This window comes from Lepisma saccharinum, chromosome 20, assembly GCF_977018435.1.
Source record: "Lepisma saccharinum chromosome 20, izLepSacc3.1, whole genome shotgun sequence".
Lineage (NCBI taxonomy): Eukaryota > Metazoa > Arthropoda > Insecta > Zygentoma > Lepismatidae > Lepisma > Lepisma saccharinum.
The window spans coordinates 55,057,490-55,073,272 of NC_139248.1; the positions used below are offsets into that span (position 1 = coordinate 55,057,490).

The window sequence follows — 15,783 nt, forward strand, 5'->3', positions numbered from 1 at the left end:
ATTTTGGAAACATTGGTTGCAATTCTCTACCTCCTATGGATGCTGAACACTTGAAATTTGAACAAGAGCACAACAACTCTTCAACATTTTACTCCAGCCTGACATTTTGAAAAGTAATAACCTGCGGTGCAACAGCCCTACCTACCGACTGCCAGCCTCACTCACACCTGATTCTACTCACTCACTCACCCTGAGGTGGAAGATCGTCCAACCAGTTACAGGGTGACGTGTGGTCAGCATGACAAACCACCAGTCATGGTTGTAGATTTTCATGACTGGGTTACGCTACTCTTTCGTAGCTCCCCAATTTTCTCACAATGATGGGTGGCCACCAGTCCCATACACAGGCTGAAATCTCAGAAGAAAGTTGTTACGCTTCCCCCAGGATACTCGAAGCTATGCAATTTCAGATGAGTTTGAGAATATGTGTGAGGTCCAACATCTGAATTCACTCCCCCAAATGCCTTCAAGGAATGGTGCAATTACAGGGGATAGCCTGGCCTTATATTTTTTGTGTTGCTTTGATTTGTCTTAAGGATGGACCATTATGTAATTTTGGCTGATACCCATCAAGTACTGATATAAAATTAACTGATATCGATAACCAATATTCTATTGATCACATATAAAATTCCAAATGGTCTTTGAATAACTTGAATAGTTCATTGACCTGCCATATAAATTCATAGTAACTAGGGGTGTCCAAGATCCCGAAAAGTTGGGACTGGGACCAGGAAAATAATTTCCCAACCCGATCCTGACTTTGGGAAATGACTTCCTGACTTTTTGGGATCTCGAACTCTCGGGAAACACCGAATGGTCATTTTAAAAAGTCATTAATTCTCGATGTTTTCTGCATTGTAAGTTTCTGGAACTTACCAGAAATTGTTAGTTTTTATTCCAGAAATGCAAAAACAATCACGTAAAGTGAAGATGTGTAGAATTTGAGATTTCCAGTTCTTCAGAAAATTTTGAACATTTCCCGTCCCGAAAAATTTCCCAACTTTGTCAGAAAATTACTAATTTTTTCCCATCCCAAATGTCGCAATTTAAAAAATTTCCCATCCCGACCCAAAAAATTCTATCCCGCACCCCCTAATAGTAACAGATGACTGCAATACACATTTACTTTTTTAAAAAATGTAGGAAATGAAGACTGTATGTTTATATCCATAAAAATTATAATGAAATGCCAAATTACTGCATTAAATTGTAAAATTTTTTAGGCACATCTGATCCATAACATTGTCGGCAATTTTACTAATAAAATGATAAACCAGTGTGTCTATATTGGCCAATACTGATGAAGTATTGATTAATCTGTTACATCCCTAATTTGAATAGTAAATCAAAATTCTAATAATATACCTTTTCAATGACGTTGCGGGGTTCCTTATCTCATATTGATACTTGGGGGTCAGTCTCCATCCACCCTGTCAGTTTGATTCAAGGTCACGGAAACACCCTGCATATGGGCAATCCCATTGTGACGGGTGTGACATTCAGACAAATTTACATTCATTTTTAAATTATTTTCTCAGCACCTTCAAATATGTAACTCTTATCAATTCATGTAATTTCATTTTCCTTGTTGAAAGGTATTTAATTTCAGAATATTCCTCCATCTCAATTCTCAGCTGCAGAAAATACATTTTTGTAACTGTGACGGGTGTGACACTTCTGAGACTTGACTTTAGGACCTCCCCCAGTCTTTCAGAAAACTCTGTGAAATATATGGTTTTACTAAAACAATTTCATTATATTTTCACAAAGCAAACTTTACTAAACATTTACATGCCTTTAGTTTCTAAAAATATTAATACATATTTTTTTTTATATAAACACTATTTGCCTGTGACAAATTTTGTGACTGGTGTGACATCATGCACATGTAGGATTATGAAATAATGCAAATGCTATGATAATTATCATCAATAGATACTTCAAACAAAGGTTTGTATCAGAAATGAAGTAGGATACTTCAGAGCCTAAGATATAGAAACAATATATCAGACAATTAGAACAAAATTTGAATTATTTTAGTTTTTTGTGGTATAATACTGTATCATAATGAAACTATTAAGTGGAAACATCACATAAAATACAATTGCTACTGTAAGTAATAGGTTTGAAACAATATGCTATTTAAAAGCCATGAAACTAATGTTTGTATTGATAATTCCAAATTCCTCATAGTTTTCCCTTTAATTTCATGCATAATGAGTGATATTTTCAATAATAATGAATTAGCCTTGTTTGTTCACTTTCACGTGGAATGGCTCGCATATATCTTCCAGCACTCTTTTCTAATAGCTTTATTTGAAAGTTTGTTGCAAGATATTATTTTGCTGAATTTGGCTTCTTTTCTCCTAAAGGAAGATCAACTTTCACACGATTCAGAACTATCCATGGTAGTAATGGGCACTACATCCAATGAGGACTTGAACAGTTTACGGAAGCAACTGGAAGAGGCTAGAGCATCCCTAAAAGAGAAGGATGGCGAGATTTTGAGGTTAAGAAGCAGTGGGGTGGTATCCATCATTTCAACATCAGATGGAGTAAATGATGTTCAGGTATGGTATAATGAAGTTTGTTTGCTTATTAACCCATTCAGGAGAACTGACGTTCATTTTTGTCATCTGATGACCTGGCCTGCTGTAGTACAGACGTGCGTGTTCGTTTTGAACTTTTGCACCAAAGCAGTACTGACGTAATGTGACGTTCAGCTTCGACTTTACTTCTAAGTGTTCTGACATTTGTCGGCCCACATTGGAACTTCATTCTCCAGTTAATTTTGCTTTGAGCAGGTCTTATTCTTTCTTTTATCAGAGCTGCTTCTGCTGGTGACAAAACTGGATGTACACCCTTGCTTTGAGGACACATTGGCTGACATAAATTATGAACAATAGTGCTGATGACTAATGTATATTACTGCATTCTATTTTATTTGATTTTATTTCATTTAAACTCATATTTGAGGTGTATGTGACTTACTCACGTTACGTATATTAGAAGTACAATATATATATATATATATATATATATATATATATATATATATATATATATATATATATACATACTATGAAATACTTAACGTTTCGTTAGTATCTGCTCTGCGAAAAAACAATGTTTCGGGACCCTACTGTTCCCTTCAGGTTTTCGTCTAGGCCAGTATGATCACTTACATAGCCGCATCAATTAAGGCAAGGATTGAGGTGGCAGGTAAGACAGGTTAAAAAGGATAAAAAGTTGACTCAATGTCAACTGACCCCATATACGTTAAACCTTCATGTTCTAATCCTAACTTTAAAAACCCCAAATCTAAAAAAGTCTGTAAAAACTTGTACACACGAAACACGTTAAAAACCCCTTCACGCTGCCTTGCTCTCTGTTACGAAGTATGCGTCGAACTGATATGGCTTCTCGTGGAATGCCGGAAGTTGCATGGCTCTTGCCCCTTCCCGTCAATCATACTACGTCATATCTATTTTGAAATCTTTAACCTCGAGAGCCGGAGTGACTTGGAAACCAATCTTTTCCTTACAAACATCCCATCTCATAAACATTCTAATCCACAATTCATCAACATTCCCATCATCTCTGTTTAACTTATTGCCGCTTCATATACATTCCTGATCATCGGTTTATTTATCGATCCTAACTAAGCAAAGTTCCAGATTTTAAAATACCAAGTTGAAGGTTAGCATACAAAACGAAATCGTCACTTTTTTAAGATGAAGTGTTGCAATGAACAACCATGTACACTCCCACATTATCTGTTGGGAAACATTTCCTATTGTCCCTCAACACATTTTTGTATTGAGAAAAGGTTCGTTGTACACAACATGAAGTGATTGATCGATGCATACTTCATAGATGCAAGTTTTTTAGGTCCCCATGGTAATTCTCCACTTATTTGTTCTCCTTGGAGAGCTGCAAATATGCCCTTCATCTTCACATATCCAGGATTTCGTTCCAGGACTTTAGAGAGCTTTGAAGAGAGTACACCACCCAATACCCCTAGTATAGAGTGACCACAAGGAAGAAAATCTTGGACGAAAAGTCCCCATGCATCTTTCCCTTCTTCCGTTCAGCTCGGGCCATAAGCAAACATGGTCCACTCTCCCCCTTCCCTTGTTCCGGTAGTGCGGTGCACAGGAGTCGCCAGTCTATGCAGGTTGTTTTGCTTGTGGTTCCGCTACACTTCTTCTTCGAAAGTGTTTCAATGATGTTCATTGCTTCGTTTATTGGAAGTGATGTACCTTCCAGGTGTTCAATGGTAACAGGAAAGTCAGCGAAGTTGGATTATATGAATGCATAATACACTAGTGTCTAAAACTTAAGCATAATGACTGTTCGAGGATAGAGGGCCCAAAAAATTTAAAGAAACCGCACCAAAGGGAGCCACCATACCAACATACCACACATACACCACATGAAACAGGCCACATATCCAAGAAACCATGGTAGCACACACCACAAATCCAAAAATGGACCAAAACACATACCACAAAAACACTGTGAAACGCACTGGAGTCACAGAAAACAGTTTAATATGGGGTATGGTCACCCCAAACAGCCACACATGACTGGCACCAACGCTCCATGCTAAAAATCAGGTTGTTGAGGAACTCTTGGGGAAGTTGATTCCACTCCTCCCGAAGAGCAGTGCAGAGCTCTGGCTTTGTCCTGGAGGCTGGCTGGCTGGCAGGCTCCCACACGTCTCCCAAATATGTCCCAGGCATGTTCAATAGGGTTAAGGTCTGGAGATCATGCTGGCCACTCGATTCGCTGAATGTCTTCAGTCGCTAGATAGTCGTCCACCAGTTTGGCTCAATGAGAACGGGCATTGTCATCCATGAACAGAAACTGTGAGCCAACTGCACCCCTAAAAAGTCAAACATGGGTATGAAGAAGCTCGTCCCGGTAGCGCTGGCCAGTGATGGATCCAGCATCGAACACGTGCAGGTCCATACGACCTGTACCCCACTACCAACATACCGATCCCTTTCCACAATGTTAATGGGATGAAAGTGGGTTCACTGTTTGCGCCAGATCAGTGTGATGGGAATCGTTCTGGGCACTGTATCGGGATTCATCCGTGAACAGTACGCGGCTCCATTCGTTGCGGGTCCAATGGCGATGTTCTCTACACCACAGTAAACGGGTCCTTTTGTGCGCTGCAGTCAGTGGAACACATGTTACTGGTCATCGGGCATACAAACCACTGGCACTCAGTTTCCGGTAGACAGTTTGGCGTGAAACTCGCACCCCTGAGGTGACTGCAAGCCTCGCTGACAGTTGCCGTGCAGCCATGGTCCAGTTCTGACGTGCAGTCATGGTCAGATATCGGTCCTGTTGTGGAGTTGTTGCACGTGGATGACCTCCGCCATCCACAACCTGGACACAACACTTTGTGGCACATTGAGGGCTCATGCTACTGCTGTCTCGGTGTCACCTCGTTCCAGGTGCCTGATGATCCGACCCTTGGAAAACGCGTCCAAATGATGTATTTCTGCCATATTTCTGCTGCATTTTTCGTGCCCGCAACACTCCTCGGCTTGTAAATGCAAATTTTAGCATTAAGTTTTGGACACTAGTGTATTTTTGCTATTATTTAGAGCATTCTTCGCTGTCGAGATGCAAGCAGCTTCCCTGCTGTCAAATTTATCCACAACACTTTTTATCTCCTGATAATGTTTAGCATAGTAGAGTGCAGCTAACAACCAAGTTCCCCAGCGAGTGATGATTGGCTGGAGGAAGAGGTATTTCTGGTAGCAACTCTTTGAATGGTCTGAATGCGACTTTGTGATTTCAGGAAAACTTCCTTGACAGAAGAAACAATATTTACTCCTGGGAAATTCTTTCTTATTTCTTCTGCATATCGATGTAAACCATGGGCTAGGCACGTTATGTGGATCATATTCACATAGAAATTTGACAGAACGTCTCCTACTTTAATCATATAGGTGGCACTATCACTATGCAGGAGGAGGAACTTTTCATCTTGATTCTCTGTAGGTCACAAGATCTATAGGGCTTCTCTAACAAAACAAGCTATAGTGCTGTGATTTGTTTTCTCTAGTTCTTTGCATAGGACTAGATGCAGGTTTCCAGGTTCGGCAGAATTGAGCTTTCCGATGACAACATTGGCAATGTAACAGCCGCAGCTATCCGTGGTCTCATCAACACAAAGCCACATGTAATGGACACCTATGTCAGCTCTTATGGCATCTAGTGTCTTCTCATAGAGAGGCTTCAAATAGTTCTTCCTCAAGGTAGACTTTGGATTCGATAGCATCTTGAATTCAATTATACAGGGTGTCATCGTAATGGCACCCACGGACCACGGAAATGTACAGAGGACATCAAAACAAACAACTTTTCTCTGTAACTTTTTTCTTGTTGGTGTGTTGTTTCGGCACTACAGTCATTCAGAAAAGCCTGTTTTGCTGCCTAAATGTTGCCAACCACACAGAACATTAGATTGCAACTGTGACGTCAGTTCCTGCAGCGAAACAGTGCGCGGCAGTGTTTCAAGGAACACACAAATTTTGGGAAAAATGACTAAGACTACCAACCGCATTATGATCTGTAAAACAAAGATATGATCGTGTCCAGTAGCCTGAACATCTAAGGAAAGACAGCCTACCAGCCAGAAGATAAGCAGTCATTCCAGGTGAAGGGAGAGGTGAACCAACGATACGAAAAATGGTAGAAAAACAACGTATTCAAAATGAAGTGGCAATATCGGATTTTGTCTCTCAGCCTACATGTCAAATATAATCATCATCAACAATAAATTTTATTGGATTTACAGTTTACATCTGGCTGTTTATGCCCAGCTACATGTCAAATATTTGCAGATCTCGCTGCATGGTTGATATCTACAGGTTTGTATATCCATTTGTCCTGATACATGCATTGTGGTATTGCGGTGCTGATAGCGGAAGTATCTGAGGTTCACATTGTTACATTAAGGCTAAAACATGCACAACCACCAGTTGTTACGACCTAATCATGAATCAGCAGGGAATATACTGCCATATTCTCAGTAATGTTGCAAATTATTACATGTGTATCCGGTACGTAGATCAACACAAGTCGTCGGAGAGCTTGTTTTACTACTGCTTGTATCACTTTATTTTCAACCATTTTTGCCTCTTGCCACATAATGCTGTGAATATACATTACATGTTACTTACCGTAGACTAAATTTTGGCAACAAGATTTGCAAATTTTTGATATGTAAGCTGAGACAAAATTCGATATTACGATACTACAGTCCCGTTTAACCGAATTTAATGGGACCGATGGTGCTTCGGTTGAACGAAAATTCGGTTCAACCGGAATAAAGGTTTTTTCATATACAGTACATATGTATTTCAGCATGTAGGCATGAACAAAAAGCTTACAATAATATGTAGTAATTTAACTCAAGAACATGCTTAGTCTGTGCTCCTGCATAAAACATGTTCCAATGGTCGCACATGAGTAACGGCTTTTTTTAGCGATTCGGTTAATCGGGATTCGGTTAAATGGGACTGTAGTGTACTTCCATTTGAATTCCTTTTTTTGCTACCATTTTTCGTATAGTTTGTTTACTTCCTGTGGGGTTACAGAACGTGTTTTCTTGCTTTTGTTTGACGGTACATAATGTGGCTGATTGTAGCAATGTCATTTTTCACAGAATATGTGTGCTCCTGGAATGCATCGCTTCACAACAGGAAATAACATCTGAAATGCAATCAAATGTTGAATGTGGTTGCCAGCATTCAGGCGGCAAAACAAGCTTTTTTGAACGACTGTAGTGCCGAAACTACACACCAACGAGAAAAATGTTGCTGAGAAAAGTTGTTTGTCTTGATGTTCTCTATATGTTTCTGTAGTCCATGGATGCTATTAAAATGACACCCTGTATATATACATACACAGTGGAGCCCCAATTTTACATTCCTCGCTTTTACATTTTCCTGTATTATACATTCAATCTTGATGGTCCCAACGTAGCAAAATTCTATAAATTCTATCTCAATTTTATATTTTCCCACGTTTTTTGCTCTGAAAAATATAAAATCTAGGTTCCACTGCATATTAGTGTAATATATAGAATGGAGTATTTACCAATTTCAATAATCAAGTTTTTACCTCCATGTTTTACCGAAATACCAGTATTGATGAAAATCTCCCTCAACAAAATTTTGTTATGGTAGTATTCTTAATGGTAAGTGTAACAGTCATGTAACAACAATGTAAATGTAATACTATATGGTATTGCAAAATAATCTAACACAGTTATTTTTAGTGGTTTTTATTTTATTTTATCTGCGACGTTTCATTCTGGTTTCCCAGAACATTTTCAAGCTACACCAAGATATACAATAACAACCTCTCATGGCTAGTCACTCTACATTTCTAAGGAATGAATAACTTGTGTCCTTATTTCCTACTAGGTACACTGGTTTTTCCACCTTGCAGGTGCCATAGCTGGCTGTTTCTCCCCCTCCCCTCCTCCTTCTAGTGGAACTTACCTTCCCTTTCTCCTTGAACTCATCTGGCAAGTTGAAATCTTCCATTTTTGTGCAGAAAATTGAAGGTGGCTCAGGAAACTTAACCAACTTGCTTTCCATGTGCTTTTTTTTATTAATTCCACCCATTTCATTCCAATTTCCACTTTGTTTTTGTTCATTTTCTCGCTATTTTATTTTCTCTCTTCATTTGTACTGCCTTAATCTTGTGTTCATATGTCAACATATGCTCACTCAGTGCTATTCTTGGATCTTCCTCTTTAATGTCTCTCCTATGTTCTTTAATTCTCTCGTTGATGCTTTCTACTTCATATACCCCTGCCGTTAGCCAATTCATCACTCTCCTTTCTTCTTTGTATTCATGATGCAATTTCTCGATGCTCTTTGGTGGCTTGAAGGCTGCTCTTAGTCCATACTTTGCATAGATGTTTATCTTTTTCTCCATCTTTCTTCTGAATGACACACTCACTTCCTGTGCATCCTTATTTTCTTCTTTCTTTTCCTTATTGTTTCTCTCTTTTTCCATTTTCTTCTGTTCTTCTTATGATGTGAATTATATCCTATGCTTTGTATCCATTTTCTGTGCTGCCTCCATTATCCACTTCATTTCTCTGTATAGCTTGCTTTGTTGTTGCATAATCTCCCTGCTTTCCATACAAAATTCTCCCAAATGTTGACTTTGGTTCTCCTTTCATGTGCAGATTCCTTGTGGATATACTTTCTTCCAGCTAACTTTTTATGGTACATCCATTCTTTCCCTTTTACTTCAATAGCTATATCCAAGTAGTTAATCTTTTCATTGTCCATTTCCTCTTTTGTATACTTTATCCTTTCATGACCTTCGTTCAATAATCTAAACATTTCTTCTGTTGTTTTTCAATAATCTAAACATTTCTTCTGTTGTTTTTTGCTTTTGGCTATGAAGATCACATCATACACGTATCTCTTGAACAGTATCACCTCATTATATGGTATTATTCTATTAAAGTACCACTCCTGATATTATCAGCATGTACACCTGTGTGCATTAAATTAGAAGTTTTTTTCTCAAAAGCTGAAGCCATATTTGAGGTGTACCTTACATTCGATGGTGCCTTGAATTGGAAATACAGTATGTTCTTTCTAAGTAGCCGCGGTAGCTCAGTCGTTAGGGCATCTGACTACCATGCAAGAGACCCAGGTTCGATCCCCGGCAGGGGAGAACCGGTATTTTTTCCACCTGTTCAAGTGGCTCCGGCACCCACCCAGCATCGTATAAAGTGGGTACCTGGAGGAAACTGGGTGGTAAAGGCAGCCAGGGGCATGGTGCTGATCACATCACCCTCAAAGTCGGTCGTGATCAAGAAAGTGTGGGGTTGTTGTACAACTTGAGATTGATGCTCAAAACATAGCCTGGTGCTCAGGTACCACCAGGAGGATCTCTGTAATGCTGTCTTTCCTGGTGGTATAGTAGTAATGTCACCTTGTAATCAAGGGGTACTGGTTTGATTCCAGTAGAGGCACATAGTTTCTTTGGATCCCACTTCAAACTGTAGGTCCAGGATGAAATGGGTGACCCTTGCTTTGGACACCTAAATGTCAACCTCACTTCCACTTGAAAAATCCTGGACTGCATTTTGCAGACTAACTAGTCACTTTTTAGACCTGCAGGCCCCATAATCCTCCGTAGAAATTGTGTTGTGTTGTCCATATGTGTTTGTGATTATCTCTTCATCCACTTCATCGTATCACCATTCATCCTCATGTCTGTAATTAGCGAAAATTGACAGAAACATGAAGTAAAATAAGCAAAAATCATTTATTCTAATCCAGTCTCGATTAGCCTATATGTGCATAGAGTTAATCAAACAGAAGAATGAATTGATTGATTGATTTTAATATTTTGAGCACATCAACACATAGACTATTTTCGCTATACTGCACAAATCGACCCTTGTATTTTACCATTTTGGCATAAAAAAATAATATGTTCACTCATAGCTTCACTTTCTCACTGTGCATTTTTCAATTAGATGTTCCTGTTCTGTGAAATAATACAAACTTTTGTACATTACTTACCACACATGCTTTCCTTTATCCAAATCCATGTTGTAAACACACAGTATTGCCAGGCCGAACTTTGGTTTTTAACATGGATATGTATGCAAATTTCCACTAGGATTTAACTTTCTTTATTTCGTGTTTTCACCCGTATTTATGATTTTCATTTTATTTTTGGATATTGAAGTTTAAATTTTGTAATAGCTGTAAATTATTTTCGTTATTTTAAATTGTTTTTCATCAATTTATTTGGGAAATATATGGTTTTTGGTTATTTTATTGTTCAAGGTTGTAGTGTTGTGCGATAAGGGACACCCTGAGTTCACTTGTCTCCTTTATTGCACATGAGAACAACCTTGTGTTGCATTGTTAGGTTAGGTCTGTTAAGTTTGGTTCTCTTAGCTTAAATACACTGTAGATGTATTATTTATGCTAAGATAACTAAACCCATCAACCCTTACATAACAAATTATGCAATTAACTTACATCTTCATGCAAATTAGGCTCAGTATCTTTCATTTTTAATGGAGGTTCCTCAAACATAAAACTATGTTTTTTTCCACTTCCAATTATTTCCTCAAATCATACATTTTTGGAATCCTTGATTCATACCTTTTCCAATGATGTATCATACATATTTCTATTAGGAAGGGTCGATTCGACATACGGGGAAAAACTCCTTCACTTAAACAAAATTGAGAACATACTCCTAACAAGAAAAGAAAATACGTCTGTCAAAAACTTCCTCACTCAATTTTTAAAACTAATACATTAATTCATTACTTAACAAGAACTGAAACTATTCTGTTTCCAAGGATAAAATCTCCTTACCTACAAAAAGCTGAGGCTGTAAAGGGGCCCTCAGCACACACAAGAACAAACACAGGACAACATGACTCCATAGCTGGTGTGGATTCAGGCACCAGTGCCTCTTTGACCAAACAACAGAATTGTGTAGGAATTGTAGCTTTCCTGGCGACGTGATTCGAACAAGTGTTCTTGGGTTACCAGCCAGTTTAGGTCTATGTTGGCTTCCAACGTTTTGAGCGCATACATTGCTCTCATCTTCAGGGAATATAGAAATGGAGACCAGTGTGGGGTTAAATATTGACAATTATGGTGCGGAATTTGGACTCTGTCTTCTTATTGGCTCGCTCTGGATCCTGTTGTTCTTATTGGCTGCAGCTTTGTTTTTACGGAGGAGCGAATTCTATGCGTGACTGAGCTGGAGTCCTACGTACCTGTTGAGATTGGTGCTTTCCCGTGATACGGCTATGGCTTCTTTTACTCGTCGGTCCCAGTAACTGGCACATTTGGCTATTATTTTGATGTCGGAAAATAAAACCCTGTGTCCCTCTGTGATGCTGTGTTAGCAAGTCCTGACTTTTCAGGTTGGAATAATCTGATGTTGCGGTGATGTTCGTTACTTCGTTGTTCAATTGTGTATTTATCTTATCATTAGAGCTTGAATGTGTGCATCGTGAAATTTGCACAACCACCTTTAGGGAAGGAAACGTAAGTCTGTTGCTATCTTTTTCAGGCTGAGCTTCAGGAATGTAATAAGAAAATAGCAGAGCTGGAGGAGAGGAACAAGGAACTGGGGAGTGCGAAGTCGGACTTGGACAAGCTAAGAGTGGACCAAGAGGATTTGCTGGAATTGCTCGCAGACCAAGATTCTACGATTCAGAATTTGAAGGTGAAATTAAGTGCTTTAGGAGAGAAGGTAAGCAGACAACTTGAATCTTCTAATCACCGTGGGTAGAGAAACTGGTTTATCACATTCAAAATAAAGTACAGCCCCTGGCCAAATTATTAGACGCACCTCCAAATTTTATGCAATATTTTAAGGATTCTATTATCTCGTCTAATTTTTTGTTATTCTCTATTTCTTTTATTTATATTTTATTACATGAAATATTACATTGATTACATGCGAACCTTAACAAGAAACAACAATTACTTGATACATTAATAGTTACAAATATAATTTCTTAGTGTGTCTTGAATATTAGCTATATAATATGTACATATGACTGGAAGTCAATTTTAATATTTGGTTGAGCCACCTTTGGTCTTTATCAGTGCTTGGATTCGTCTTAGCATACTATCAATGCATGCTTGTACTGTCTCTTTCATATGAGGATGGTGATTTCACACTTGAATTATTTTTTCAATTAGGCCAATTCTCGTCATAATTGTTTGCTTTGCCACTTCTTTTTTCACTAGGTACCAAACATTTTCAATTGGGTTCATATCTGGAGAGTTTCCCGGCCAGGGCAAGAGAGGGACATTTTCACTCTGTAGAAACTGTTTTATTGATTTTGCGGTATGGCATGAGGCTCCATCCTGCATTAATATGAACTGTTCTCCATTTGGGAACCATTCTCTTATTTGAGGTAGCAACTTTCTTCTAAGCACTTCCCTATACTGTTCTTGCCTCATTGTTCCTTGAACCAAATACAGACGTCCTGTACCTTTGCCACTAATGACTGACCAAATCATAACCTTTATCGGATGTTTGACAGTCTGCACAACACAATCAGGATTTAATTTTTCACCTGGATGTCTTCTCACAAACTGAGATTTATTCCCCAAGATTTCAAACGTGCACTCGTCACTAAAGCAAACAGATCTCCAAAAGTTCAAATCTTTTTTCTTTGTGAGCTTTTGCCCAACGAAAACGTTTACGAATCATAGCAGGGGTTAATTTTGGCTTCTTAGCTGGTCTGAGTGCCTTCAGGTTCATATCAGAGAGCCTACGCCTTACTGTTCTTTCAGATACACAAACACCACTCTTTTCAAGTTCATCTTTATGTTCCTTTGTACTCGCAAATCTATTTGTGAGGCAAATGTTCTTCAAACAACGTAAGGATCTTGGAGTAAAAATTGTTTTACGTCCACATCTGTACTTCCTTTGTGGCTCACACTGTCCACCATATTCAATTTTCTTCTTTATTCGCCTCACCGATGCTTCAGACACATCAGATCGTCGAGAAATCTCACGATTAGAGAATATTTTTGTCTTTATTAGTGCCTTAATTTCAGCCATCTTTCTCGGTGTCAAGTCACTTTTTTTTACCCATGACTCCCTAATGTTAATAATAAAATTAAAGAAACATACTGACATTTTACAAAAACAATATCACTGCAAAATTTAGCACAAACACGATTCACTATTCCCAAGACGTCCTCCTCTCAAATCAGCTTGAATTGAACTGCGGCATGTTCGTTCAACAACAAAGACATTTGGTGTTGGCGGTATTGTTTGTAACAACAATACCTTCTCTTTTCATATTGTTCATTACAATAATGAAAGTTCAACCACAAAGAACCCTAATGCAACATGTGAATAGTAAGCGAACTATTAAAATTGTCCACTGTGTCAAAATACATTACTGTGTATTATTATTACTATTACAATTATTATTATCAATGTTGTGCAAGAAAGTGCATTTGTACGTATTTACATGTATTTGCCAGGGTTCAAATAACACAGGAAATTTTTCAGATAACTAATGGTGAATTTTGTATAATTTTCCCCTTCAAAACTATTATCTTCAAAAAAAATTGAGGTGCGTCTAATAATATGGCCAGGGGCTGTAAGAATATGAAAAATGAAACGTGAACTTATTACAGTGAATTACCTCTCTCTGCGTAACCGCCAAACAGATATCTTTAGATACAATGTAAGATGTTCTGAGGTTAATATTCCCTCACTGAGTGGAGATAACAGTTACTTCCTTTCACCTTTCACACACACAACAAAGCAAATGAGCACTGATTTGACTCGTACAAGCTTTCAGCTGGAAAAATGAGGGGGGGGGGGGAAGTTGGTGGATGCCATCATTTTGTCCAAGTACACTTAGGTTATTAATTGCACGTAATATCTGTGTAAAACATAAAATGATTATTTTCCTGCAGCAAAAAGTAAAAAGGGTTTTCTTTAGGCAAAAATCATTAAAATTGATGTTTTGCAGTGTTTCAGCTTCATCATTTTCCCAAAAATTAAAAACAAATTTTCTGCTAGCAATATCATGAAAACTAAAGGCAACAGATATTAACCTTTCATTTACCCCTCCTAAAAATCAAACATCAACACTCTACAACGAACAGTTCATATTTGGTGATATTTCTGTGTATCTGAAAGGAAAATTATAAGAAGACCATATGAACCTTTGAAAGAACCTGATGGTAACTGGAGAATACAAACTAACAAAAACCAGGTAAAATAATACAGAATGAAAACATCATAAATTTAATTAAATTACAAAGATTAAGGTGATTTGGGAATGTAAATAGAACGACTGACGAAAGATTAGTAAAATAAATCTATAAATGGAAACCACGTGGAACATGAGCCTTAAGCAGGCCAGAGAAACTATGGGAAGGTGAAATAATAGAAGATTTGAAAGTCACGAAAGTAAAGAATTGGACAAAGAGCATCCTGGACAGGAAAAACTGGAGATATATTGTTGAAAAGTTCAAAACATTCAATATATGAAGTTGATATGCCTGAAGAAGAAGAAGAAGAAGAAGAAGAAGAGGTCATTTTATTTAGAAAATCTGCCTTTTTAGATTCAAAATGATGAAAAAGAAAACTGTTCGACAAACTTGCAATACTCATATTGCATTGAAATCCAAGAATGTCATACCACCATATGTATTGAAGCGAAACATGAAAATAGAAATTAAATATCCAAGAGTTGTTTTGGAAAAATGATGATAATCTTACAGTTACATTGTAGTGTATGGCCAGGTTCTGCTGGGGGTCAGGGCTGGCATTTAAAGGTAAATATCTAAAGGGAAAACTGAAATTTTACTGAGTAAAATTTTCTTCTTGTAATTACAAACATGCATGCAGTTTTGTTTGGGTCCCAAAACCAGGGGGGGGGGGGGCAAGGTGACAAAACTAAGGGGGCAAAGACAGTATATTTCCCTTTGTAGATAAGATTTAGCATAGTGCGGGGGCAAAATTGGTGAAAACTGGTTGATTGCTGTCACTGCACGCATGTGTCATTAATTAGCATATCACTATAGCATTATCTATGCTGAACAAAATGAAGTATCATTTGTGACTTGATTATCTTTGTTAGAATAATGAGGCCAATATGAGGGTCACTATTTATATTTTGAGCCTAACAATGAAAAAACAGGAATTTGGCAGTGAAAACTGCTTTATTGTTTTTCGAAGTATTCTCCTTTATGGTCAATA

At 37.9% G+C, this 15,783-nt stretch overlaps 1 protein-coding gene across 1 annotated transcript in view; it reads left to right on the forward strand.

Moving 5' to 3' along the window:
- Positions 1 to 15,783, forward strand: part of p115 (General vesicular transport factor p115) — a 134,084-nt gene that overhangs the window by 113,248 nt on the left and 5,053 nt on the right. The window contains exons 15-16 of the mRNA XM_083141489.1: positions 2,376 to 2,573; positions 12,112 to 12,294. Of these exons, the coding sequence (XP_082997615.1) occupies positions 2,376 to 2,573; positions 12,112 to 12,294 (381 nt within the window). The remainder of the gene's footprint in view (positions 1 to 2,375; positions 2,574 to 12,111; positions 12,295 to 15,783) is intronic.